This window comes from Mus musculus, chromosome 6, assembly GCF_000001635.26.
Source record: "Mus musculus strain C57BL/6J chromosome 6, GRCm38.p6 C57BL/6J".
Lineage (NCBI taxonomy): Eukaryota > Metazoa > Chordata > Mammalia > Rodentia > Muridae > Mus > Mus musculus.
The window spans coordinates 89,341,839-89,369,320 of record NC_000072.6 but is presented as its reverse complement, the minus strand read 5'-3'; the positions used below and the strand labels follow the sequence as shown (position 1 = coordinate 89,369,320).

General features: G+C 54.2%; 2 protein-coding genes across 2 annotated transcripts in view; one reads left to right on the top strand and one right to left on the bottom strand.

Moving 5' to 3' along the window:
* Positions 1 to 6,707: 6,707 nt before the first annotated feature.
* Plxna1 (plexin A1) overlaps positions 6,708 to 27,482 on the top strand; it is a 46,301-nt gene continuing 25,526 nt past the window's right edge. The window contains exons 1-8 of the mRNA NM_008881.2: positions 6,708 to 6,914; positions 11,603 to 12,863; positions 14,283 to 14,465; positions 25,212 to 25,352; positions 26,270 to 26,370; positions 26,613 to 26,736; positions 26,839 to 26,992; positions 27,373 to 27,472. Of these exons, the coding sequence (NP_032907.1) occupies positions 11,676 to 12,863; positions 14,283 to 14,465; positions 25,212 to 25,352; positions 26,270 to 26,370; positions 26,613 to 26,736; positions 26,839 to 26,992; positions 27,373 to 27,472 (1,991 nt within the window). The 5' untranslated portion in view covers positions 6,708 to 6,914; positions 11,603 to 11,675. The remainder of the gene's footprint in view (positions 6,915 to 11,602; positions 12,864 to 14,282; positions 14,466 to 25,211; positions 25,353 to 26,269; positions 26,371 to 26,612; positions 26,737 to 26,838; positions 26,993 to 27,372; positions 27,473 to 27,482) is intronic.
* Positions 6,730 to 7,966, bottom strand: Gm40415 (predicted gene, 40415). The gene is made up of 2 exons (XM_017321867.2): positions 7,923 to 7,966; positions 6,730 to 7,736 (listed from the first exon to the last, which is right to left on the bottom strand). The coding sequence occupies exon 2, from the start codon at positions 7,575 to 7,577 to the stop codon at positions 7,143 to 7,145; it is 435 nt and encodes a 144-aa protein (XP_017177356.1). The 5' UTR covers positions 7,578 to 7,736; positions 7,923 to 7,966; the 3' UTR covers positions 6,730 to 7,142.

Here is a 27,482-nt window from a genome sequence, read left to right as displayed (position 1 = left end):
ATTCTGGGGTAATCAATTTCAGCTAAGTTGGCAAAAGAGTACTAAGAGCTGAGGAATAATGAACCCAAGTGGGGAGTATCTCCCATGAAGGGCTCGGGGTTCTGGAGAAAGGATGTGAGCCAGCCCCAGAGAATGAAGAGATGAGTTCTGGGATCTGGAGACTAGAGCTCTCTAAGCCCCTATAGTAGCTTCCAAGAGTGGACCCTGGAGGCCCTGTAGCAGCCTTGTCCAAGAAGCAAAACTTGCAGCAAGCTGGGAAAGGGTCAAAGCAACAGCCAAGGAATTTTCTAAAACTTTATTTTGAAATCATAATTATTATAGACTCACAGGAAGTTGGAAAGAGCAGAGGGAGTCTTGTGTTTACTGTTCTCCTCAGTGGTCACACCATCTTGAGATGAGGGCATTGATCCTGGGGTCAACAATTTCTGTGTCATTTTGTCATGTGGACTTATGTCACCATCACCAACATCAAGTTATGCAATTATTCTCTTAAGTTGGAAATAGTAGCTTACTCATATGACCTCAGCATTCCAGGGGTTGAGACAGGAGGATTGCTGCAAGTTTGAGACCAGCCTAGGCTGCATATTGAGTACCAGGCTAGCTGATGCTACCTGGTAAGATTCTGTTTCAGATGAGACAGGAGGTGAGAGAGGGAAGGAAGAGAAGAGAAATTTGTCTTGGCTTGAAGTTCTGGCAGTCCAAGGTCAAGGGTATCATTTGGTGATGGTCTCTTGCTATGGAATCTTGTTGCTCAGGGTATCATGTAAAGAGGGACAGGAAGCATGAATGTGTGTACATTTTCTGGTCCTACCTCCCTTTTCTTTTAAAGCCACCAGGATTCAAAGGGGGTCTACATCTGACATTCTATATCCTAGTCTTCCCACAGGCCCTGGCCCTAAACATAGGGAGAGTTTCTACTCCTTAAAATGCCACAGGGGGCTTAAACTTGAATACACAAACCTCAGGGGCCCTGCTCTAATCACAGCCAGACCAGAGCACCCTTGTAACCTCTAGTTTACTCTCCATCTCTGTAATTTTGTCATCCCAAAAATATTATAGAAATGGAATCATGTCATTTGTTTTCTGTAACTATTGATGATATAGCTATCTGCCATTTTAATGTTGCTTTGCTTCCAGTTTGTTGTTTTTGTTTTCTTTTTCCTGTTTGGTGTTTAATCTTGTCTTCTCTACCTTATTTTTAGTGTGTACAGATTTCTGTGGCTAGTGTTACATCATCTACTGGGATACCAGACAACATCTAAATTTCTATACGCTGCAACTGTCCATTGCATATATCTGTCATCTTTCTCTTATTTTTAAAAATATCACAAGATTCTTTCTTTTATCATTTCCTTTCTGATGTATCATGGCTTTCTTTAGCTACAAGGAGTGTGCATATGTATGGACTGGATAGTCTGCTGGTGAACATCTCTCATTTCTCCTTTGCCTATGGATTTTTCCATTGAGGTCCTGGAAGGATAGTTTTACTAGGTATAAAATGTATGATTATCATGTCTTCTTTCAGCATTTAGTAATGTTCTGCATCTTTCCGGACTTTATAATTTCTTTTTGGGGGGTAGGGGGCGTAGGTTTCAAGACAGGGTTTCTCTGTATAGCCCTGGCTGTCCTACTCACTCTGTAGAGCAGGCTGGCCTTGATCTCTGAAATCCGCCTGCCTCTACCTCCCAAGTGCTGGGATTAAAGATGTGCGCCATCACTGCCCTGCCTAGACTTTATAATTTCTAGTGAGAAATCTGTGTTATTTGAATCACGTACCTCCCTAAGGAAAGTGGGATTCCTCTAAAGCTGTTTTCAAGAATTTTTTAAAAGTTTTTGTGAGTGTGGTATGTCTTAGTATGTATTTCTTTAGGTTTTGCTCTTTGGGGTTCACTCAAATTCTTGAATCTTTATGGCTACTGTTTTGGCAGAGTTTAGAAATTTCCAGTCATTATTCCAACTTCCCCCTTTTTCTTCTCCCACTGGTACTTGGATGACATAGATGTTATAGGTTGTTCTATCCCAGGAGGCTTGAGCTTCTCCCCTCCCCACATAATTATTTTTCCCTTGCTTTTCAGACTGGGGAGTTTCTACCACTCATATTTCTACCACTAGATTGTTGTTCCTCTGTCCCCTTTGTCATGTTGTGGCACTATCATTTGAGGGGGGGTTGTTTTTGTCTTTATACAATGTAGTTATTTCCTTAGTCACACGCCATATTTTCATTGTTCCCGTCACGATCATAACTGCTCATTGAGACATCTTTTATGACGGCTGCTTTAACATCCTCAGATCATGCCAATACTGACGTCATCCTTGTTGATGATACCTTTTATACCATTTGAGATGGTCCTTGCTATGACAGGTGAGTTTTAGAAATATTTCCACTGAAATAGAATTATATCATGTCTCATTCCCTTTCCTCCCTCCAGCCCCTCAGTTACCCTCCCTCCAGGCCTTCCAGTGTCTTCCTCCCACCTTTAGGTTGATAGCTTTTTTTCTCTTCATTGTTGTTACATGCATACATATGTTCACATACCTATATAAATAGAACCTATTGAGTTTGTTTATGTTGTTTGTGTGTACGGGGTTCCAAGGCTTACCACTCTGTACTGGACGAAGGAAAGGAGCTCGTCCCTGGAAGAAGCTAAGTCTCCTTCTCCTAGCCTTAGTTGCCAGTAGTTCTTTGTCTATGGGCCAGATTCTCTCCTGTGTTAACATGTCTATAGACATCACCATTGTTCCAGGAAACCTCCTTTCAAATGGTTGGTCAGGGTAATCAAAGTAACTCCCAAAACAATAGACTATAGAGGTAGCACTTGGTTGCCTCTCAGGTTTTTGTTTGTTTGTTTTTTAATCAGCCCTTGAATATTTTGAGTTTGGTTTGTTGAGATTCTAGATCCTGCTTCCTTCTTCTATGTCATAGCTGTTCTCTTCTACCCGGTACTGTGGTCAGAGTGGCACTGCCCATCACTGTCAAGAGGGAAGAGAAGTCTAACCTCTATACTTCTGTCTAGTGGTTTATAGAACCATGGGGGTGGGGGTGTTGGACAAGATAAAAAAAAAGAAAACAAACAACAACAACAACAAAACAAAACAAAACAAAAACACCAATCTCCTATGCACCCAGGAGGCTCATGTCTTACTTCTCTGGCACTTGGCACTGCAGTGGCCAAGAGCTCCCATGGGGGCTTCTGGAGTGGCTAAAGAAGTTTTCCATCCTTGAGGACATCAGCAGCACCACTGACTTGGAGTGCCAAGGCCCCAGTGAACCCAGGTCCTGGTGAGCTGCATCCATCTACCTGAAGAGAAAAGGCAGGCTATGCCTTTTTGTGGCCAAGCAAGCCCTCTCTCCGCAGTCCCAGCTCCTAGCCTAGGTACTTCTCCTCCTCTTCCTTTTAGAGGGCTGGACAAGAGCCAAGACCAAGCATGGGGCCTGTAAATACTTTCCATGGACACCCTCCTGCTCCTGGCCCTGAACAACTGCTCACATTTACACTGATGGTTTCTGTTCAGGGAGCAGAGTGGGCTTCCCAGAGTCAGGTGACTGTACCTGGCCCCTCGTCAGGCCTCTCCTGGCCTAAGATGTGAAAACAAGCCAATGGGTGGGAAGCTCTTCTCTCACACACCTGCTCAACAGACATCAGGGGAACCAGGGGACCATGCCATGGGCTGGCTATGACTGGCCGTGCAAAGCTGTGGCAGAAACAGTAGAGGGAATGTTGTTAGAGGCCAGAGTGGGACTTGTCTCGTGTGTGGGTGTGGGTATGTGTGGAGAGGGAAATCATGCATGAACTGGAGGGGCATACTGGTAAGCCAGAGGGGAGAGCAGGCCAACAGGTGGACATATGGAGCCCTCTGTGCTGGGGAGCTGTACAGTATATGTTTGTGAATATGTTCTGTATACGCAAATGTTCCCCAGGTATGTGCATGTGTCTTTATGTGAGCTCATGTTTGTGTGTACATGTCTATAGATGTGGGTGTATGCAATGTGTATGTACAGTGTACATATGCCTGAGTATATGTACATAAGTGAATGTATGTATATAGGCCTGAGTGTAAGTGCATGGATATGTACATTTGTATGCATGCCTGAGTTTGAGTACATGTATGTATGTATGCCTATACATGAGTGTCCCGTATGTGTACCTATGAGTACATATGTGTTTGTATATCTGAGTATATGTATATGTACCTGTACATGTGTGAATACCTGTGTGATGTGTGTACATGTGCATGCATATATATGTGGAGAGTTCTGAACAGGAGGCTCTCCACCAACTCTACTTTGACCCTTGAGTCATGGGTGGAAGCCAGAGACAAGAAAGGCCCACAACCTCCAGCTAGGAGGTGGCAGGAGGGAAGAGGGTGAAATGGGCTAGGAGGCTCTGATGAGGGAACAGGGGGAAGACTGAAATGGCCTGAGGCTTGAACCTGGGTCTGGGAGAAGTGGGTCCTCCAGCATGCCTGGGTTCTCCCTATGCCTTCCTCCTTATCCCTTACCCCTAATACGGGGCTGTCAGAGGGGAGGAAGAGCCAGCTGAGCCCATTTGTAGGAGGGTCTGTCACAGGTGCAGAAATGGCCCTGAAACTGTTCGCTGCTGGAGCATGTGAAGGGAGGGGCCTTAAGAACCTTATTAGGCCCCCTTGACCAGAACCTTGCTCCTGGGACTACTCCTCTCCTTTCCAGTTCCTGCAGGGAAGTGACCCCCAAGGGGGAAACGCAGAGGGAGGAGCCCTGGCAGCAGCAGTCACAGCAGCTGTGCTGACTCACTTCCTTTCTCTGCAATGTGGTCAAGCCAAAGCTGCAGGCCCAGGTTCAATTCCAGCTCTTCTATGGTCACAGGCTTTCTTCTTCTGCTGCTTCTCGGGACTCAATAAGACCACATAAAAAAGAGCTGAGACATCAGTGGAGGCACAGTGCAGCTGAGAGGGATCAGTGGAACTACTAACTGATCCAAAGCAATAGCCCCTAGCTGGATTTCCTCCAGAAAAAGGTTTTCGGAGGTCACCTATCCCCTCCTGTGGGATGGTAGCCGTGTTTGTGTAGATTCTTTGGCGTTCTTCATGTATTCTGGATACCTATCCGCTGTGTGTGGGTCACAAAACAGGAAGAGCCTTGAGCACCTGCCTAGCTGTACTTCAGAAGACAGGTTGGCAAAGGCAGGTGTGAGCAGAGGCAGTCAGCCTCTGAAGCTAAGGAGCAGAGGCAACTCAGGGAACAGCTGGACAGGCACAACCCCAGTCTGCCTGTAACCTCCCCAAAGCGTTGCAAGTGGATTACCAAATCTGTGAGGCAGGTAAGGCTGTGGACTGGAAAGCAGAGCCAACTATTGGAAGCAGACAGGTGTGCAACTAGGAAGCCCACAGTTTGAACTGCACCTCTGGGCCAGACTCCAGGCTCTGCCACCAACCAGCGAGGGAGCTTGGGCAGGTCACAGGGCCTGCGCAGTCTGTCTACCCGGTTTGTACAGCACAGCAGAGATTTGTACATTCAGTATGTAGTGCCTGTGGAGTCCGACGGTAAGTGTAACTGTGGAAGAAGGGTCTCACCGCCATTCAGAAGCAAAAAGAACCAGCACCAACTTTCAGCCTGGCAAAATCAAACCATTACCTTTCCCACTGTTGCTGACACTTCTCCATCACGTGGAGGGGTGGGGTTTCACTTGGGGGAAAACCAAGTTTGCATCGTCTGTTGAAGCTAAAGACCAAGGTCTAGAGCAGGGGGCTCCAGTCCAGTAGCAGAAGAGAGGGTTAACTATCCAGAATAGCCTGTGCCACACAGTGAGAGCAAAGACTGACCACAGGACCCTGCATTCCTATCAGAGAGGAAGGCGGGACACCATTTCTATAGCATCCTCAAACAAGCTACACAAAAGAATATGTCATTCAGGGAGACAAAATGTAAACGGTCACACCCAAAGAAAAACCAGGCAAGGATGAGCACAGGGAAAGAGGGTGATGACTGCTTGGGAGACGAGTACGGACAATGGTCCTTACCGAATGAGCTGCACTGGGTCCCCCAGGCTGTGCCCAGTCAGCCTTCGCCCCTCCCACGACCACCTTTTCTGACTGCTCTGTTCTGTTCTGCGCACAGCTGCCTGCTTTGGTCTGGATGCCTTGCACTGGGTGACCTTATTGAGAAAGGTTCTCTACCCGACCGAGACCTGGCGCAATCCAGCTCTGCAGGCCAGCCCCGCGCCCGCGATCGACCCGGCGAGGTCTCTATCCTGCTGGGGTAGTTCTAACACGCCCCGCTGCAGGACCGCGTACCGGACAGGACAGTCGTCCTCTGAGCTTAGGCATCCCGGCACGCGCCACCTCCTGGGGCCTGCGGGGTGCAGTGCCGGTCCCACCTAAGCGATCGTTGCGCAGGCAGAGATGAGCAATAGGACCAGGGCAAGTGCTTCCTCCGGACTCAGTTTACCCTTCCGTGCACGAAAGCTGTACTTCCAGCCTGTGCTCCTTAAAGAGTGCATCGACTCCTGGGACCACCCGGACCACCTCACCCACCCCCACCCCAGTCCAGAGTTTTAAGGCTGAGGTGGCCATCGCCCTTTGAAGGCAAGCGGTGGGGCCCGCCGCGCGCGCTCTCGCCGCGGGGCCGAGCGCCCCCTGCAGGCCATCGCGGGTCCCGCCCCGCCCCCGCCCCCGCCCCCGGCCCCGCCCCCCGGCTTCGGCCGGCGCATGCGCGCGGCACGGCGCTCCGCGGGGCGGCGAGAGCGAGGCCGGTCCGCAGCCGCGCGGAGCTCAGCGCCCCATTCATGCTGGGCAGCGGCGACGCAGCCACGCAGCGGAGCGGAGCCCGGGCGCGGCGGCCTCGGCCTGGGCGGCCTGCGCGGCGTGGGCGGCCCCGCAGAGGGGCGAGCGGCGGGGCGCAACGATGGCCAGCGGCGGGACGCGCCCGGGGTTGGCGGGTGAGTCGGGGCGCAACTTTCCCCGCGGGCGGCGGGAGGCTCGTCGCGGCCCGGGGTCCCGAGTGGCCGGGGGGCGCTGGCGGCGGCCAGGGGGGTGTGCGCGGGGACTGCGGCGCGCGTGTCCGCGGCTGGCGTGTCCTGCGGTTCCGGCCGGGCGCCCGCGTGTGTCCGGGCGCGGTCTCCGCTATGGGCTGCCGCGTCCCGGCGGGTCGCAGCACGTCCGGGGCCCTACGATCCGGGGGGGCGCAATGTCTGTGGCCGCAGTCGCGGTCCCTTCCTCCAGGCAGGAGAGAAAGTTTGCAGTGGCCCCGCGGGAAGGGCCCTGCGGGTGCCCATGTCGGCCCGTGTTGCGCCGGGTCGGACCGGGCCGCGGGTGGGGACGTGGGCCGCAGGCGAGCGCCGCGCTGGGCAGGCCCGGGCAGGGCCGCGGGATTCGGGGCAGGTCCCTGGCTGCGCCTCGGGCCGGCCTGAGGCAGTGGGGTGGAAGTTGCAAGGCTTCGTGGGGACCCCCGCCCCCTCCGGCTCCGGCGCGCGAGTGGGCGCCGCAGCCAGCCCAGGCCCGCAGGCCCTCCACCCGGCTGCAAGGGGCGGTGCGGTGCCACCGGAGAGGACGCCGGCTCGGGCCTCCTCGGCCTCCCCCTGCGCAGGGCCTCCACGGGTCATTCCTTCCCCGGAGGATTCCCCTCTTGCTTCCTGGACGGTCCCAGGCCTGGTGTACGGCGAGGACGGCGGCGGTGATGGGCTGACTCTGGCTGCTGTAGGGAAGGGCGAGTGTAGATTCCTGGGAGGCCCCCTCTGCCTGCAGAGATCCCAGGTGCTGCCCTGGAAGGATACAAGAGGGCTTCAGAGAGGCTACTAGGTGGCCGGAGCCCTCTCAGTCTCATCGGTGGGGTGCTGGGGCCACGCCCCTTGAAAGAAAGGGGTGTGTTGGGGGGGGATGGGAACGAACTGAGCCTCTGCCCCTCTGCCAGGCTCCTACCTCTGGCTCTGGCTCCTGGTGCTACCTACCTCTTCCAGCAGGTGCTGCGGGTCTTCAGTCCCATCAGGGTGGTGCTATCCTGTGCTTCTCCAGCCCTCCTAGAGCACCCCCAGTTTTCCAGCTCCATTGCTTGTTGGGGGTGAGCAGGAGGAGGTAGTGCTGCATTAGGCTGGCCAAGAGTCTGCTGGGTCGGGGAAGCACTCAGCCAGTGCCCTAGGCAGAGGTGCAAAACAGGGACTCTGCTTCAGGGCTAGGCTGTCAGGCAGAGGGGAGGTGGCAGCTTGGAGCCCACCGAAGGTGTCTAAAGGCACAGAGGACAGCATGGGTGGAGGCTTGGGGTGTGTGGTCAGTGTTGGCTGAGGAATGTGTTCTTGGGTTTGGAACCAGACAAGATGTGGTGGACAAAGCCACATCTCTTGGAGCACCTGGACCGGGAGTGTGGGACCCCAGGGGAGACTAGAAGCTTGCACCCTTTCTGGAGAGCACGACTCCAGGGCCTCCATGTAGAGAGTAGACCGTTGGAGACCAACTCCTATGACCTCCCACAGGGTGGGGCAGGGTGACAAGGCAGGGAGATCCTTCTCTTGCCGCTGATGGGGAACCACTAGGTGAGATGTCAGTAAGACCGGCCTGTCCACAACCATAAGGCTCCAGAGCAGCAGGGCACAGGGAGCAAGCTGTCCTCCTGTGAGGGTTTTGAGGGCTTTGTTTCTGAGCAAGAACCATAGTGTTACTCAGAGTTGGGAGAGAGCAGAGTACCAGCTCTCTGCAGTCCACTGGAGGCCTGCTCCAGCGTGGCCCCTGGCAGAGTCCCCGCCGCATCTGCAAGCCCAGCTTCTCTCTCCTGGTCCCTGCTGCACACACCCAGCACCACCATGGCCCTCCTGTTTGACTTCTCACTTGTCCGTCCGGATCAGGGAGCTATGGCCGTTTGTAGTGCTCCCATCTGCGTGTCCAGCAGGTCCATGCCGACCCCCACCCCACCAGCATCCAGTGGACCTGGTTGTTGTAGAGCAGGTGGAAAGGCACCACCTGGGAGTTTCTGTAGGCTACAGTGGCCAGGCAGCTCGCAGAACCCAGAGTTTGTCTGTTCCCCTCCCCTAGCCTAGCTCAGCAGGCAGTATCAGACCATGCTTCTCAGGGGAACATTGTTTTCTGCGGGACCCTGTGCTGCCAGGGTCTCCACAGCAGCTCTGCTTCCTTTCTGTCAGGGCTGGCTGTGTGACCTTGGATCTGTCTGGATCCTGAGTCTTTGTATCTGGGGAACGTAGCCCAGGCGTCTTTGCTAGTCTTTGTGCCATGGTAGGTGTAGGCTTGGGATCCCCTTCTTTCCTGGACGGCAGCCCTGTACCCCCGGGCCAATCCCTTCCCAGCAGCTTCTGTTGGGAGGCGGGGGAGTGGGCCCAGGGCCAGGCTGGGGTTTGGATGGTGGCTTCTTCAGCCAGGTCCCTCCTGTTTAATATAAAAAGTAGGGCCCGTAATTGCATTAAGACGTGTATAATTATCCCGGAGGAGGGGAGAGCCCAGCCCCTGGTAATTGCAGGCCTGCTTTGAACTGATAAACGGTGAGTGATTCATGTTTTCTTTAGAGTTCACATAGACTCAGTGCTCAGCCCAGGCCCGTTTTGTCTGCAAGCAACCTGCTCTCTAGTCTGCTTTGGTTTTGAGGGTGGGAGGCCGATGGTGTGCTCCCCTTCTGGCTGCCTGTGGAGGCTCCTCTTGGCTGCTGGTCTGGGGGTATAAAGCAGCTGACAGTCTGCTAGGAGAGTTCCTGCAAGGAAGTACCACCCTGCATTTGCCCTGGGATTTAGGCCAACACTCTTTGCTGCCCTGAACCTTAGTTTCCCTATCTGCATGTATGTTGAGGATAGCTTTGCCCAGGCCTGGCCACTCCTAGTGTCTTTACTTACTTTCTCACTCAATCACAGTGTTTGCTGAACCTGCCTGGGCCCGGTGGCTCTGGAGAGAGAGTGTGACCTATTTGCACCCAGCTTATGATCTTTTGGGAGAACATTTGAGCAATAAGTAAGCCAGAGCCACTAGCCAGACCTATGCCACAGATTAAGACAGGCACCTGCGTGCTGCCAGCTACTGCCTGTGCAAGCAGATCAGAAGATGCATCTCAGGGTTACCTGAGCAGGTGTGGGGGCAGAGCAGAGCAAGGTGCCTTGCGCTCTAGACTCTGACCAGAGGAGTAAGGGCTGAGCACCTGTGACTGTCTTCCTGCCTCTGGCTAATTCCCCACCTGGACTTACAGAAGGCACCATCTTTAAGCCTCGGTGTTCCCAGCTGTGAGTGGGGCTGTGGGGGAGGGCATGTGTGGGAGTATAAAGAAGCTGTGTATACTGGCCGACTGCCCACTCACCACACTAAACACTTCCATGGTCAGATATCAGCCAAGGAGTGGGGTAAGACCCCCGGCCACAAGCCCACAGGGCAGGCTCTGTGGCCCTTCTGTCCTCAAGAGTGTGGCGCCTGCAAGCACCTGTCAATCAGTACATGATCTTCAAACTGTTTCATCCAGTTTGAAACAAGTGTTGTCATTCCTTTGGCAGCTAGGGAAACTGAGGAAAAAGGATTGTCTCCATTAGGGCAGTTACATTTAACAAACACTACTCCGTCCTGGAAGGTGACACCTTCCAGGGACAGTGGGTATACAGCTGGATTTGAGGTGTCATGCTAAAGTTTGGGAGGCAGTGCAGGCCTAAAAAGTGGCCCAAACTGTATCATGGCCGTGGGTGGACATGGTGGAGGAACCAGGCGTGGGCTGAGGGCTGGAATTTAGGAAACCCTGAATCTCTCTGGAAGTCTTCTTTGCTTAGAGTCCAGTGTGAGGGTGGAGTACCTGGGAGGAGGCATCATGGGGAGTGTCCTCTGCATGGGGATGTGGGGATTCTAGTGGGAGCTGCTGCCTCTAGATCTGTCCTTAAAGTGCTGGCCTTGGAGTTTGTAAGACATCGGGCCAAGGTCAGCCAGGGAGCAATGCCAGGGTCAAGATCCCATAGAAAGTAGCCCAGACTAGCCTGACCCAAGCTTAGAACTATTGCGTGGGGGGGGCGGGGGGGACACTCTCTGGCCCTTGTGGGTGTGGATGCTGCGCTGGGGGCTGGTTAGAGTCTCGGGAGCAGTCCACACATTGGAGGGTATGTAATAGTGTGGAACATGGCTACCCTAAGCCAAATGGTGCATCGAAGCAACTGGCACTCTGTGGGGAGAGCATATGTGTAATTACAGCCTATTTCTGCCCAGTTTTGGTGGGACATTGATGCAGGAAACATGTCACCCATTTGAGATTGAGGATTTTGAAGGATTTTGATCCTTATTAGGGGATGGGCAGGCTCTGGGTCAGGGTCATATATACCCCAGACCCTTGGAAGTTGCTGTGTTCCTGGGCCCATTCTTGTCTTGCCAAGGGTGGCAAAGCACGGGCTGTAGCTGAGCACCCTGCTGCTAGGCAGGTATCCTGTGCTACTGCTGCATGCCTGTGACACTTGGCTCACTCTTGCTGCCTCTGTGTCTCAGGACATGAAAGTACCTTCTTTGCTCTAATCTGTGTGGGTTGTGGTAGAGGGTCTTTTTGGAGGCATCTGCATAGCACGGCGGCAAACACACAGGTGAATAGCTCAGAGAATGAGGAGGCCGTGCGTGGATGCCCTGTGCATATGTGGGCAGCACCACACTCACACCCTCTTTTCCCTGTGCTTCCCAGGGCCAAGAAACCCAATCCCATGATGCTCGCCCCTATAGGACCTGAATACTTTGGCTTGAGGCCCCAGCCCACCATGCCACTGCCACCTCTGAGCTCTCGGACACTGCTGCTGCTGCTCTTGCTGCTGCTGAGGGGTGTGTGGATAGCCATCAGCTCGCCCCCAGCTGGTTTGGGTCCACAACCTGCCTTCCGCACCTTTGTGGCCAGTGACTGGGGCCTCACTCACCTGGTGGTTCACGAACAGACAGGAGAGGTATATGTTGGCGCTGTGAACCGTATTTACAAGCTGTCGGGGAACCTAACCCTGCTTCGGGCCCATGTGACAGGCCCTGTAGAAGACAATGAGAAATGCTACCCACCCCCCAGTGTACAGTCCTGCCCACATGGTCTGGGCAGCACAGACAACGTCAACAAGCTTCTACTGCTGGACTATGCAGCCAACCGCCTGTTGGCCTGTGGCAGTGCCTCACAGGGCATCTGCCAGTTCCTGAGGTTGGACGATCTCTTCAAGCTGGGCGAGCCGCACCACCGCAAGGAACACTACCTGTCCAGTGTTCGAGAGGCTGGCAGCATGGCGGGAGTGCTCATTGCTGGGCCACCCGGCCAGGGCCAGGCCAAGCTCTTCGTGGGCACACCCATCGATGGCAAATCAGAATACTTCCCCACTCTGTCCAGTCGCCGGCTCATGGCCAACGAGGAAGATGCTGACATGTTTGGCTTTGTGTACCAGGATGAGTTTGTGTCATCTCAGCTCAAGATCCCTTCAGACACATTGTCCAAGTTCCCAGCCTTTGACATCTACTATGTGTACAGTTTCCGCAGCGAGCAGTTCGTATACTACCTCACCCTGCAGCTAGACACGCAGCTTACCTCGCCCGACGCCGCTGGCGAGCACTTCTTCACCTCCAAGATTGTGCGGCTGTGCGTGAATGACCCCAAGTTCTACTCTTACGTGGAGTTCCCCATTGGCTGCGAGCAGGCTGGCGTGGAGTATCGGCTGGTGCAGGACGCCTACCTGAGCCGGCCGGGACAGGCCCTGGCCAAACAGCTGGGCCTGGCTGAGGATGAGGAGGTGTTGTTCACTGTGTTCGCACAGGGCCAGAAGAACCGCGTGAAGCCACCCAAGGAGTCGGCGCTGTGCCTGTTCACACTGAGGGCCATCAAGGAGAAAATCAAGGAGCGCATCCAATCCTGCTACCGTGGAGAAGGAAAGCTCTCCCTGCCTTGGCTGCTCAACAAGGAGCTGGGCTGCATCAACTCGGTGAGCAGGAGTAGGGGAGTGTGGGTGGGGGCTCCCGCCACCCTTCCTGGGGTCACATTTCACCTGCACCTTGGTGGCCCTGCTCTTTGTTGGATCTGCTTTCTACTTTTTCCCCTCCCTGGTTCCCCCCAACCTTGTGAGGCAGGACCTGAACCTGGCATATTGGGCCTAAAGTCTGCTTCTAACCATGCCATCACCTTGTACCTTAGGAAGTGGCTGGTGGCACCTGTCCACACAGCTCCAAACCCCTTGGGACACTGAGTGGTGGTGACCAGTTTTAGTTTGTTCCCCTTTTACAAATGAGGTTATAGAGGATCAGAGGGATAGATTGGTTTGCCCAAGCTCACACAGCCAGTTAGAGGTAGAATGATATTGGAGCTCATCACAAGGAGCCCAGGAACTGCTTCTGTGGAGTTAATCCTCCCGGCAGGACCCCCACTGTGCCCAGTGAGTGCTGAGTGCACCCCCTGACAGGGGCGGCCCAGCTACCCTGTGCTGGATACTCTGCAGCCAGTGCTCCCTGCCCCCAAGCCAGCTATTCCCTCGGGAGACAGCAGGTTTTCTATCTCAGAATTGGAGCCACAGGCTGCTCCTCAGAATAGAGTAGAGCAGCAGGAGTGCCTGGCTCCTATAGGAGTGATGTGAGTGTGACTAGGCTCTGAGTGCAGCGGGAGGTGAAGCCACCGCTCTTCTCTTGGCTTCTCAGGAAAGGCATTGTGTCCCCACGTGTCCCTTGATTCCCTGCCCCTGGTCTCAGACCTGCCCATTACTCCTTGATTATTTCCAGGGATTCCCGGCCAGACTGGCCTCCCTCTGCATCCATGTTTGTAGCCTCTACCCCAATAAACCTCAGTCCCCAGAGGAGGACCAGCTGTCCTCTTCCTTCTCCCCAAACTGCTGTCCTGCCTCCCCCCGCCCCCTCCTGGTGCCTCCACTCAAAGCCATCTCCGGAACCTTGAGGTATTGATCGCCTCCTGCACGCACAGCAAGTTCCTCTCTCTTCTCTGTGCCTTCTGCTTGTACCCACTCCCTCCTGCCTTAAACACAGCTTTTGTTTTGCAAGGTACAAATGTAAGATCTGCAGAAGGAAGACTTCCATTGGCTGCCTCCCAGCTCGAGGCCATTTCTTTCTTTGTCCAACATGACAACTTCTTGAGGGGCTGGCCTAGTTGTGGGTCCTGTGGCTCACTTGCCCTTCCTTCAAGTCACCCTCTCTGGGCCTTTCTCCCACTTTGGGCATTCATTGGACCTGGGCTGCCACAGACTCTGTTTCTTCTCCAGAATTTTGTAGGCCTTATTTAGGTCTGGGTGTCATAAAGCCCCCAGCCCCCAGCCCAGGCCTGCCTTCCCCAGCCTTGTCCCTGTTGTAGGCGAAGGTCCTTGAAGCTGCTAAGTACTTAACCTTACCACTGCTTACAGCCCCTGCAGATTGATGACGACTTCTGCGGGCAGGATTTCAACCAGCCACTGGGTGGCACGGTCACCATCGAGGGCACACCCCTTTTTGTCGACAAGGAAGATGGCCTGACTGCTGTGGCTGCCTATGACTACCAAGGCCGCACCGTGGTTTTTGCTGGCACTCGCAGCGGCCGCATCCGCAAGGTCAGGCCTGTGTGGGCTTGGAAGGGCCACCCCTGGATGGTGTGTTTGTGTGTGTTCAGGTTCCATCCAAGAAAGAGAAACCAGGTTTTCTCTGACAGGGAGACTGGGTCTGCATGAGGTGGGTGGGTGCATGTCCAGTGACCTTGAAGGACTCAGATGTCTGGGTGCCTCTGAAAGGCTCCCTTCTTTCTGGGCTTCCCATGGGAAGTTTTCCCCAGTCCTTTGTTTGTCTGAGGACCCATGGGTAGATGGGGCTTGTGAGGAGTCGGGGCTTCCCCCTTTCCTGTGATTGGCTTTGTTCTGCTGCACAGGGTTTCAGGGCCACTGTTCAGAAAGAAGCCTGGGTCCTAGAGGCTTGGGTGTGTCTAGATGCTGGGGGTGGGGAGCTGGTGTCGATGTTGGACTGGGCAGGACTATGCAACCCCCCTCCCCATTCGGCCCTTCTTTCAGCCCTGGGAGATCTGGTGTCTGCTGAAGCAGCATTATGCCTCAGCCAGCCCCACTCCCACCCACCATGCAGCAAAGCAATGCCGAGGCCAAGGGCAGGGCAAGGGGAGAGCCCTCCCCTATCACACCATGCCTTCCTGGGTGCCCAGGGAGCTGGTGACTTGAGTGACAGAGGGCCCGGCTCAGGCCTTGGGGTGACCCTGGCTCTATGTACTGGCCTGTCTGGTCTCTAGACTCTTCCTTTTTAGGACGGAGAGGGCTTCCAGAGGCTGTGGATCAGCCTGTCACTGGAAGGGCAGTAGGTGGGGCCCCACCTGGGTGGAAGAAGCCTCCAGTAACACTGGAAGGTAGAGTTGCCTGGGTACCCAAAGGACCAGGAGGGTCAGGAGATGAAATAACAGCTGAGATCTCTTGCTGACACAGCCCTCCTCCCTCTGGCCTGCCTGCTCATGAGCCCGTGGGTGAGACTGGGCCCAGGGAAGGCCAGGAAGCCCTGGCCTCTTCTCAGCTGTGGGAATCACATCCCAACCTTGCCTGTTCTCTGGTCACCATCCTAGGCTAGGGTGCTGTTGGTGGTCTTGAGGCCCTGGGGCCTGAGCTGGTAATTGAGGGGCTCAGTAAACAAGGAATCCTGTGGACTCAAATGTTGTAGAGCCAGGCACCTGATCAGTGGAGGTTGAGCAGCTCATACCATGCCTCCACTGCACTTGGAGCCCTGACTTGTTTGTTGTGACTCCTAGGTGGTATAGGTGTGCCCTGGAGCTCCAGTATAGCCTCTTCTGTAACTGGTGTGCCTCAAGGAGGCCCATGAGCCTGGGGAGCCGCTGAGTGAAGTCAGTTAGATGTGTGTTGAGAGGGATTATGGAAGGTAGGGTGTGGGAAACCTAGAGACTTTGTCTTGGGGTTCTCTAATACCTATCTCCCAGCTAGAGATGGGCTTCCGGGTTGGGAGTGCCCCCTTTTGTTGTCCTGTGGACTATGGGGGTGGCAGATAGGCCCAAGTGAAGCTAGGAGAACGGGTCTCTCCAGTCCTGTCTCGCCTGGCTGCCTCCTGGGCCCCAGGGGCCCCTTTGGTTCCAGGCTTTGACTGGTGAGCTCAGAGCATACCTGTTCCCCGGAGTCTGGATTGGCAGTGCTCCCACAGAGAGGAAACGGAGTCCTGGCGGGTGGAACCTTGGAGACGGTCCATGAGCAGAGGCTGCGTTGTGGGTGACCCTGTGGAGGAGGTTGAGTTCCCAGCCCTCTCCCAGTCCTCTCTCCTACTCCCATCTTGCCCATACTCATGCTGGTGGGTGGGCAGATAGGAGTGGAGTCCCCTCTGCTGCCTTGAGATTGTGTATGGACAGCCACTAGACAGTCCAGCTGAGGAAGTGGTCTGAGTGACCCTTTGCCCTAGCCAGTGGCCTCCTCAGGCCAAGGGCCTCTGTTTGTGCCCACCAGCACCTTGCCTGTGACAGGCTCCTTGCATCTCTGGCTGCATCTGGACCAAGTGCAGCTCTTGAGTGGATGCGGCCTTTCTGGGGTAAGGAATCAGATGTGTGTGAGGGAGGGTAGACAGTTGGACTGACATTTTGTTTGGAGCTCTGTGGTTGAGCTGGGTACGTGCTGTGCCACCCAGGGCATGGATATAATTGTGTCCTGGGGCCCCTGCCATCTGAACCTTCTCACCGATCCACCTGTCCCAGTTGTGGGATCTCATCAAACAGTTCAACTGGTGTTCCTGTCTTATCCATCATCTTTTGTTGCCAGTGTTGTGCAAATGAGGTGTTTCTGAAGTTTTGTCAGCTCGTTCTCTCTGGCTGTGTGAGCCTCTCTAAGCCCTCTGTTCAGTACTTCTCCAGGGCCTGACAAGCTCCTTTGCTGTGAGCATATGCCCAGTGTTCTTGTGATTGACTCACCAGAAGCCTCACAACAATCCCAGCATCTGTTTCACAGATTGAGAAACTGAGGCACAGAGCAGTCATAACACATGACTCCAGGGCCCTTGCTTCCTCCCTCCCTCCCCTCTTTAGAGGGTCCTTGGAGGAGAACTGGAACCTAGCAGGGCTCTGAGGCCCAGGCTGTGCTTCAGTGACTGGGGGAGCCTCTTCCCTTGCTGTCCTTTCTGTTACTGGTCCCCAGGACTGCATTACAGGCTGCTATGATGGCCTCCATGTAGTACCTTAGATTGTCTCTGGGAGTAGGGTGGAATCCCCTCTACCTGCTGGCCAGGCTTGGAAATGCCTGAAGCTCCCACTGCTGGGCCTGGGGCTTAATCTACCACCAGGCAACAAGATTCCCACAGCTCGTATTTCCCCAGGTCATGGCCCTGACAGATGGGCAACTTTCTGTGGTCCTCCATTCAAGCCAGTACTAGTCCGCTGCTTGTGGGCTGCAGGCCACCTCCTGCATCTGGGCTTTGGAGTGGCCTCCTGAGCCCTCTTGTTTTTATCCAGGCTCCTCCCACCCCTGAGGCTTCTGGGCCTGGCTCTGCTGACTGACTAACTGCATGCAGGGGTGCTCGCCACCCCACCTCCTCCCCAGCTCTCAGCACTGCTTGTTGGAACCTGTACTCTGGGGACCCCAGGCCACTGCCTGACCTAGGGCAGGCAGGCTGGGCAGGCCCCTCCCATCTTTCCCAGGCCTGGGACTTCCAGGGCTTTAAAAAGCATCTAGGGAGCTCCAGAGACTTGCCTGGCCCTAGGCCAGGCCCTGCCAAACGTGTTGTTGTGTAAAATTGTAGCGATTAATTTAAGACCTGCCAACTTCAGCTGCTCAAGGCTGGCTGGGGTGCCCCTACCTCCCCCTTCTTCTCCAGAGCCCTGCCTGCCAACATGACCCTCCCCCAAATAGAGGCCTTCTCTCTGGAATGCCCTTCCCAGCATCCTCCTGGGCCTCCAGAGACCCAGCCCTGTGAGTAGCTCCCCCTACAGCCTCCAAAGAGCCATTTCTGGCCTGAGTTTGCAGTTGCAGGCCTTGTTTGGTCCTGTAAGATGGCCCAGGTAGCTCTACAAAAATGGGCTCTGGACTCCTGCCCAGTACTTGCTCCAGGGAAGGAAGGGGCCCCAGGACAGTGACCCTGTCCACTTATACTTCAGGGAAGGAAGGGACCCCAGGACAGTGACCCTGTCCACTTACACTCCAGGGCTGAGGTCCAGCAGGTCCCCTGGTAAGTGTGCCAGGTAGAATATAGCCTCTTTTGCTAGGGCATTTTTGCTTGTTTGCTTATTGTTTCTTTTTTTTTTTTCAGGATAATCTAGATTATCTGTGGGGTTTTTTAATGTATGAGAGAGTGTTCAATGTTGGCAATTAACCCCTTGTTTCTGGAAACCTCTGGAAACCACCTAATGTGCATATGAAGCACTAGTTTGGGGCCAGAGAGCCATGCTGTGGCATTGTACAGCTGAGAAAAGGCATGACAGGGCTGAGGAAAGGAAGGACCTCAGGCGGCACCTGAGGCTGCACTCATCTACTCAGGGGCCTGATGGGGCCCAACCATTGAGGAGGTCTACCTTGATCAGCCAGCCTCCCCTGAGCCTCTTTCCTTTCCTGGACTTGCATGAGCCCAAGCCTCCCTGTGAGTTGGCCAGAGGCTTGGAGAGGGTGGAAGATGGGACTGGGGTCGGGGTAGGATGGGGTAGTGGTCTTCCAGTTATGACCCAGGACCACCATTCTCTCTTGCCCTCTTGCTGCTGTGACCCTTTGGAACAGGTGTGGCTGCGGTGCCCATTGTCCTGCCAGACCATGTTCACAAGCCTTGAAGGCCTTACTCTTCAGCCTGTGCTGCCCCATCTGTCCAGGCAGAGATATCTGGCCTCCCAAGGGTGTATGCTCCCAGGGTATTAATCACAGTGTCTCCAGATGATGTTCTGAGGGGTGAGCACAGCTCTGCTCAGCACATCTAAAGCCTGGAGCACGAGTGAAGCCTCCAACTGGCTTACTCTGCACTTCCAATGTGCCAGTGGCCTTCATTTACAGCTGTCTCTGCTGCTATCAGAGTCTGTGCTGCTGCAGCCTGGCTGCCTGGGGACAAGCAGCCCTGCCTGCCAACACAGGCCCTTGACCTTGGATGCCTCCAGCTTGCCCTTTTTTCCTCTGCACCCAGCCCTGCTAGAGACCCTGTGTCCTCAGAGGCACCCATAATGGAGCCCATGGTGAAGGCTCACTGGAGGACACACCACCAACATCACCATCTCCAGAGCCCCTCCCAGGCTCTGCCTACTCCAGGGATGCCCTGGCTGACCCTTTGTGGCTAAGGTTCTGGGAATGGGCTGAGTCATGTGCATTTCCTTTGTGTCTTTTGCTCAGCTGCCACCAGGCTCATCCTGACCACAGTGCCAAGCTGTGGCCTGCTCTGGGTCTGTGAGTTCCACACTGTGGGCCACATACAGGTCAAGCATGCAACCCTCTGCTTGCCATGCAGTGTTTCATGCAGCATTGCTCCAAGGACCTAGCCTTTGGGGCATAGGTTCTGACAGTGTCGGGAAGAGTTGCAGGGCTTTGATCTTGGTCTTTCCATTCAACTTCTCAACTAATGTCTTGTTCCAAGCACTAGGTGGGACCCATTTCTGTTTTCTCTCCCTGCTAATTGTAAGTAGGAAATGGAGGGGCCCAGGCTGTCTGCCTTCTGTGGAGTAGATGTGCCCCTGTGGCACCCATGTACTCTCGTAGTGCTGAGCAGACATCTGTGTCTCCTGGGAGCACTGCTTCCTTCTTGCTGGTTCTAAAGGAGACCTGCCATCAGGGGCTGAGTCAAGACACAGACCTGATCAGTGCTATCTAGCTACTAGCCCCAGGCTGATGGCATATTAGCTCCTAGTGGCCAACAGGCTACCCAGATGCACATGGAAGTCACTCTTAATGTGTTTTACTCCTAGTACCCACCCTGGGCAGCTCTTCCTCTGGGAGCAGTTAGGTTCCATCCATGGCAGAGGAGGCCACAGTAGTGTAGCCCAGGGCTGTCCTAGGAAACATGTTCTATGAGTGGGAAACAGTGGGGCCATAGCAGAGAGTCTCCAAGTAACCTCCAATCAGATGCTCCCTCCTGTAGAACTGCTAGCCTCTGAATTCTCAGTCCCAAGAGGTGAGTATTGGCCTGAGTGATCCACTGTGTGGGGAAGGTCAGTGCTGGAGCGGGCTACAGCTAGCTGGTCCTCACAGCCCCAACTGTCCTTTGCCTAGAGCTCTAGCCTCTTTTATGTGTGACAGAGTTAGAGGTGAAAGAAGTAACCCCTGGAACCCCTGCCTATACCTGACCCAATTATAGCTATTGGGCACCTGCAAACCATGTTTTGTCATCCAGGTATGGACAGCTAAGTGCCAGCTACTCTTATACTGTCAAACTGCCTGGTCTTTGAGGGTGGTGGTGATCGGGGGTTAGAGGAAGGGCCTTTATGGGAATGGAGGCTGCCTTATGTAGCCCCTTCTATGACAACCTCCTACAGAAGACAGGCTTGGCAGTTTTATCTGCAGAAACTACTATGCTCACTGGCTGCTGCCCCTGATCTCTTCTCTCCTCTAGACCCTGTCCTGGAGAGTGAGATCACCCAGTACACTCTCACAAACAGGGAGGCCAGGGCTAAGTAGTTTGTAGGGTCAGCCCAATCTGCTATCTTGGGGCAAGCGGAGCAAGGGACCTCCTCTCTTAGGTTGGGCAAAACTGGGCAGCCCCCTGCCTCCGGGCAGCTAGGGCGCGTGCCGGCCTTGGCATACAGCCTGGATAGCCCAGACATCCTCTTCAGCAACCCGCCTGCCCTCGGTCTGGATAATGGCCCCATTGTTGGCTCAGGGCTGGACGGACAGCTGACCTGGCCAGGCTGTCAGCTGCCTGCCCACCCGCCCTGCAGCAGTTGGCCAGGGCCTTAGAGGTGATTGGAGCCTAGCAGGCAGGCTGGCAAGCCTGGAGGCTTTGGCCTTCCCCACGGGTGACAGCCTCCTCTCCAGCCTGACCAGGTTCCCTCTGTATGGCCTCTCCTGCAGTTCCTGGGATCCATGGGCAGGGTGCTCCTGTCCATTGGAGAGATCAGAGTCTGACCTGGCTTCTCTCTTGGGTCAGCTCAGATTTCAGGTCCATCTTGGCAGATAGGATAGAGACCTGAGGCTTAAGAAGCACAGGCAGGATGGAAAAGACTATGTCACCAAGATAGGGTAAGTGTTGGTGCAGCTTGGGGCTGTGTCCAAGGAGGCTAGGTGGTTCCACCACAGCTTCTAGAGGCATTGTGCTGTTCAGTTATAGAGGATTCTGGTGTCTGGGGAAAAGAATGAGAAACAAGAAGGCAACAGCTGGAGATGGTAAGGATACCCAGGATGCCCCAGTCCATGCCTTCCCATGTTCACCAGTTGCCCAGCTGCTTTGCAAGGGACTGCCAGAGCAGCTGTCTCCAGGTAGGTGGCCCTAGAGTGGACAGCTGTGGGCTAAGCCCTTGGCACGTGGGCTCTGCTGCCATGTCAGTGCTGCCCTGCTGTTATTGCCCTGGCCCTGTGCCTACTCTGCCTTCTAAAGCTCTTGCTCTTGCCCTCCTGGGATGCCCTCCTGGCCAGCTCCCCAATGTTCCAGGGCAGACTGTGTTCCCAGTTACAATCAGGTACCTAGAACTTGGTTCTTCTCACAGGCTCTCTGAGATACAGTTTACTGTCTGTGTGGTCTGATGAAGCTGGCTGTACTTTAGTGACTCTAGCTTGGTGGGATACAGCATGACTTGGGGACCATCATTCCAGTCAGGTGTTCCCCTCATGTTTGCACCTGGGGACCCCATCAAATGCATATATCCACAGTAACCACCATTACGTAGGTATATACAATGGGGACCCCCTTCACACATGTATTTATACAGAGACCCTGTTACATATGCTTGGGGGGCTCCATTACATACATGTATAGACAGGGTCACATCACACACATATATCCTGGGGGAATTTTATCATCTGGCAACTCCATCAAACAGGTATATACAGAGACTTCATCATATGTGTGTATATAGGGTCTCCACTACATGTGCTTGCATAGGTCCTATCAAACACATGTACATGGGGACCTCATCATACATGTGTGCACATGGATCATATCCTACATGTGTATAGTTTCCCCTTCATACATATGCCCTTAAGGACTGTGTGATGCATTGTCCTGGGGACTATCTATACATGTATATAGGAACCCATTATATACGTACGAATGGAGAGCCCATCACGTGTTCACAGGCTTTACTACACATGTCCATGTGCTCACACACTCATCATGTGTATACAAAGGAACATCACATATTCAGAGACTAGCACATGTATGTACATACATATGCCCCATTATACATGGGTATGCAGAGGCCACATCATCACACATATGTACACACAGGGTCCTATCACATGTATACACTGAGACCCCGTTCACACATATGCACATTGAGGCCCTATCACATATGTGCACAGTAATCCCATCATCACATGTGAGGTCTATGGCCCTTGTCCCAAGTGTGTACACAGGAGCCCCATCAACTGGTGTGTGCACAAAAACTTGTCATGGATACATCCATTGCACATATGATCATAGGGACACTATATGTATACATATAGGAACCTGTTCCATGTGTATACACAGAGATCCCATCATATGTATGCAAAAGAACCTCATTACCCACATGTGCACAGAGACCCCATTAGGAGTGCACTAGGAACTACATCACATGCTATACACCCAGGGAACTGACCCTGTTATATATACACCTAGGGACTCCATCACATACATGTTCACACAGGGACCCCCATCATACATGCACCTAGAGACTCCATCACACAGATGTTGTCACAGGTGTCTTGTATTTACTTTTTCGGAATCTGTGATAAAATACCTACCCTGACAAAAGCAATTTAAAAGGAAAGGGGTTTATTTTTGCTCGCCGTGGGATAGAGTCCATTATAGTAGGGGAGGTCATGGCAGCAGAAAGGCAAGTGGAGCCAGACTGTAAACCTCAGGGTCCACCCCAAGTGATGCACTTTTTAACGAGACTCCCACATCTGAAAGATTCTGCAACCTCTCTCTACAGTGGCAGCAGCTGGGAATGAAGTATTTAAACACATGAGCCTATGGCAGGCATTTCATATTCAAAACATAAACTCCATCATCACATATGTACCCAGAGACACTGTGACACTGATGTGCACAAAGGTCCTGTCAGGCCTGAGCATGGCTTGGCTCAATGCAGAGTACTGCAACACACTCATGTCTATAACCTCCCTGATGCCCACAATTCCCCTAGCTGAGGAATGGTATCCACGCTCTGCCAGTGGTCCCTCCCTGGAGTTAGCCTCTACTGGGCTGTGTCCCTAGGACCTGGTTGTGCATGTGGACCATTGCTGGGCAGGTGGATGGACAGCTGAACTCACAAGCCCCCAACTGCAGCTGTTGAGACCACCTGTCCCAGTCAATTAAGCTGGCAGGCTGGGGGCAGGGCCTCCTGAGCCTGGATGGCCTGTGATCCTTTCCTTATGGACTCTGCTCTCTGCTCTGGCCTGTCCTTTTCCTGCATACCTGGAGCTAGTGTGTCTACCCAGTCTGGGAAGGGTGGTGGCAGGCAAGATAGGGCTGGGGGTTACATGGTCATTGTGGCAGGAGGAAACTCCCCTGGTCTCTGTCCAGGGCACCCTGTATGCAAGGCTACCACCCAGGAGTGACGAGGATGGGATCTTTCTGGGATGTGGATGTGGGTGAAGCCTAGGGTGTGGGGGAGTAGAGTCATGGCTGTGGTCTTGGAGGCTTGTAAGACATTGGTCTAGAGTTCTCGGTCCCCTGCCCACTGAACAGGCTTGTTTCCTGGCACCTGTCTCAGGCAAGCTTTTCTGTCTCTGTCACCGTGGGGGGAGGTGGAAGCATGATTCATTCCCATTTCAGGAGTAGGAAAACAGATACATCTAAGCCAATTTTGGCCTAGGTGGTGTGAGTCCAGCCTTGTCTCTGGCTGCATGCTCCCCACTTAATACAGCAGTGTAAGCCAGCCTGCTATGATCTGCTCTAGCAGTCATCCAGGACCTGACTCCCTCCCCTGCTCTGGCATAGCTGGGCTAGATAGGTTTAGGTTAAGGTTAGTGTCCTTGCCAGCCCCTGGGGTATTGGGCTGCTGTGGGCCCCTTCTGTCTCAGCTAGCTGTTCCTGCTTGTCCGTCCAGAGGCCGGAGGAATAAAGTTTGGGCAACTATTAGTCCAGCCCCTTCAGGCCTCCCAGGACCTCCCCACTTACCCAGCTCTTCCGGGTCTGGTTTGACTTAAGCCTGTCTTGGTGGAGCGGCAGCTGAGCGGATGTGGGGGGTGGCCCAGGCTCTCAGGAATGTGACCCTCCCCCTCTCTCCCAGCTAGCAGTCTCTTGGCCCAGAGACACAGGCCCCACCCTGGCTGGCCCCTCGCCCAGCTCCTGACAGAGCTAGCCTATGGCAGGGTGCTGGTTTTTGCTGCCCTTGCTGCCCCCAGGTCTGCTCTGCCCCCTTACTGTGGGGTACAAAGGAGGCCAAGCTCACTCCAGCCTTGTACCCAGAAGTAGAGAGGTAGGCCAGATGGGTTAGAAGCTGGAGGTAGCTGTGCCTTAGCTGCACAGTGGGTAGAAGCAAGCTGCAGGTCCTGTGCCAGGAGACTGTGCCTGGGCCCAGCTGAGCTAGGCAGACGCGCCCCATGAGTCCCATCTTGAAAGCCCCCATGGGTCTCTCTGTTAATTAAATACATTTGTTTGGTAAAAGCAACTAAAAATACTTGCAGCACCAAGGCTGCAGGAGAGGATCAGGCTAATTAGCGCCTGGCTTGTTTGGGATCTGAACTATATTTCCGTGCTGATGAGGTCCCCTTCTCCCTGCCACTTTCTTGCTGGGGTATCCCTCATCCCAAGACACCAAGGCCAGCCTTGGCCTCTCTGTGTGTGAGCCCCTGGTCTTGTTCCTCGACTATACCGATCACAAGGTCTCCTCCTGCCCTCTTACCTCAAACTTGCTTTCTTTCACAAGCCTCATGGTGGCCCATGAAAGAGGTTCCTGCCTGCCAGGTTCCCTGCAGCTTGATGGTAGGCACTGGAGCCCACGTGTACCCTACCACTGAGTTTTGGTGTCTGGATTGGTAAAGGAACCAAGGCACACCCACCTGTCCAGTATGTCTTGTCCTATCTCTGTCTTTGGGATGACTTGGGTCAGGGACAGTGAACTGGGTCAGCCTTGACTCATTCTGAATCAGCCTGGTTCTTTGGTGGAAAGGTGCTTGTTAGAGGGCTTGGACCCTTTGCATCGGGTAAGGTGGGTCTAGGATAGTGTGTCGTGGACCTGCCTCATTGAGCACCCTTTGCTACTACAGATTCTGGTGGACCTTGCAAACCCCAGCGGCAGGCCGGCCCTGGCTTATGAAAGTGTGGTGGCTCAGGAGGGCAACCCTATCCTGCGTGACCTGGTCCTCAGCCCCAACCGCCAGTACCTCTATGCTATGACGGAGAAGCAGGTGGGTGCTGCTGGCTGATTGGCATGAGCTTTTAGGGTGACTGGGGTGGGATCCCCAGTCAGAGATCCCAGTCAAAGGAACCTGAGGAATGGCTTGCCTGGAGTCAAGAGGCTGCTTTCCCCCATGGAGGTGTCCTGTTGGCTCTAATACCTGACATGACACTCTACAGACAGATGAGTGGGCCTGCTAAGAGGTGTGGTTATGAGGGTTCCATGTTATCCATGTAGCCTCAGACTCCCCAGGGCCTCATGGAAGGCCCTCGTTCTCTCCCTGTGACCTCTAGCCCTGGAAGTTGGTACTTGGGTGACTGCACTGTCCAAGCACAGGTGCCTTTGGAGGATTGAACTGGGACGCTGGGCTGGGCTTCTCTGGCTCAGGCTCTGGCTGTCTACAGTGGGTTGTGGCTTTGTCCTTGGCGAGACCTGGCCAGCCTGGCTTGCTTAGGTCTTCAAGGTATTCTTATGTGCCCAGCTTTACCAGCTTGTTGCCTGTTCCTCCTTTCTATGTAAACTGGCATCCCTATGGCAGATGGGCAGGTAGTAGTTGGAAGGGAGCAGGCAGAACATCAGCTCTTGCTTCTCCTCTGCAATCCTTCTTGGTTCTGCCTCTGGGGTGGGTCCTGAGAACTGGGGAGACCCAGAGTTGGCCTGCTCCTCTGCACCACTGGGCTGGCCCCAGCCTTCCTTCACCAAGCTGACAAGTCTCCATTCCTCAGTAGTCCAGGCCATAAAGGAGTCCAGACAGGTGGGAGACAAAGTGTGGTCCCAACTGTAGGTCCCAGCTAGCTGCCTGCCTTGGAACTCTTGTCCCTATTGACCCACTTGGCCTGGCTTTTGAGTACACTGAGCTCTTCGGGATGGGCTGGGAACCTGGGATGGATGGGTCTAGCTAGGCCTCTCACTGTGATCCTTCCCCAGGTGACGCAGGTGCCTGTGGAAAGCTGTGTCCAGTATACTTCCTGTGAGCTGTGCCTGGGGTCTCGGGACCCCCACTGTGGCTGGTGTGTCCTGCACAGCATGTGAGTCTGGGAGGTCTGGCTTGAAGAGGTGGGTGACATTTGGCCTAGTGGCCCCTGGAGGCCTGCTGTGTGTATCTCAGATAGTCATAGCTGCCCTAGGTCTCATTTGACCCCACTGACAAGTGATGGGAGTGTTAACAGGTGGGGGCAAAGGAATCCATGCCCTCGGCCCAGGGACCCCTCTCCAGTGGCCCTGGAGACTCTGGACCTATAAACCCAACCTAGGCATGTTCTTCCTGCAGCTGCTCTAGGCAGGATGCCTGTGAGCGGGCAGAAGAGCCCCAGCGTTTTGCCTCTGACCTGCTGCAGTGTGTGCAGTTAACTGTCCAGCCGCGCAATGTGTCAGTCACCATGTCCCAGGTGCCGGTGAGTGTGGCTGTTGGAGATGGCTGGGAGGGAGCAGTTGGGGGTGGGGGGGGAGGTAAGTGGGGCAGGTAAGCACTTACCCATTCCTTCTGCCATGGCCAGCTCGTGCTGCAGGCTTGGAATGTGCCTGACCTCTCAGCTGGTGTCAACTGCTCCTTTGAGGACTTCACGGAGACTGAGAGCATCCTGGAAGATGGCCGCATCCATTGCCACTCACCTTCTGCCCGGGAAGTGGCGCCCATCACACAGGGTCAGGGTGAGTGGGTTCTTCCTGCTCAGCAGTTGCAGGTTAGGAGGAGAGTCAAAAGCAGGAGGTGTGTGGAGCCAGACGAAGCTTCAGAAGGGATCAGAGTGGAGCTGGGGAATGTCTGTGCTGCGTGGGAGGAAAGCCTGGTGCTGGTTTGAGCACATGCCTTTCTGCCTGCTAAGGTCCATTTTACTTGGCAAGTAGCCCATTTAGCTCAACCTTCATGAGGGATCTGTGTTCTGATTCCTTACTGGCCAGTTAAGGATGGGGCATCAGCTACCTGGGGCCCAGGCTAGAGGAGTGATGTGTTGGTTTATATCTGGGCTTTCTCTGTGAGTGCCAGGTCCTGTGGTCTCTGGCCCTGATGGCTTAGCCTTCATGTTCTGCAGGAGACCAGCGGGTGGTGAAGCTCTACCTCAAGTCCAAGGAGACAGGGAAGAAGTTTGCATCTGTGGACTTTGTCTTCTATAACTGCAGTGTTCACCAGTCGTGAGTGTCC

Coding starts and splice junctions, on each gene's coding strand:
- Gm40415 (XM_017321867.2), bottom strand. CDS start 7,577: ATGACCCGTGGAGGCCCTGCGCAGGGGGAGGCCGAGGAGGCCCGAGCC.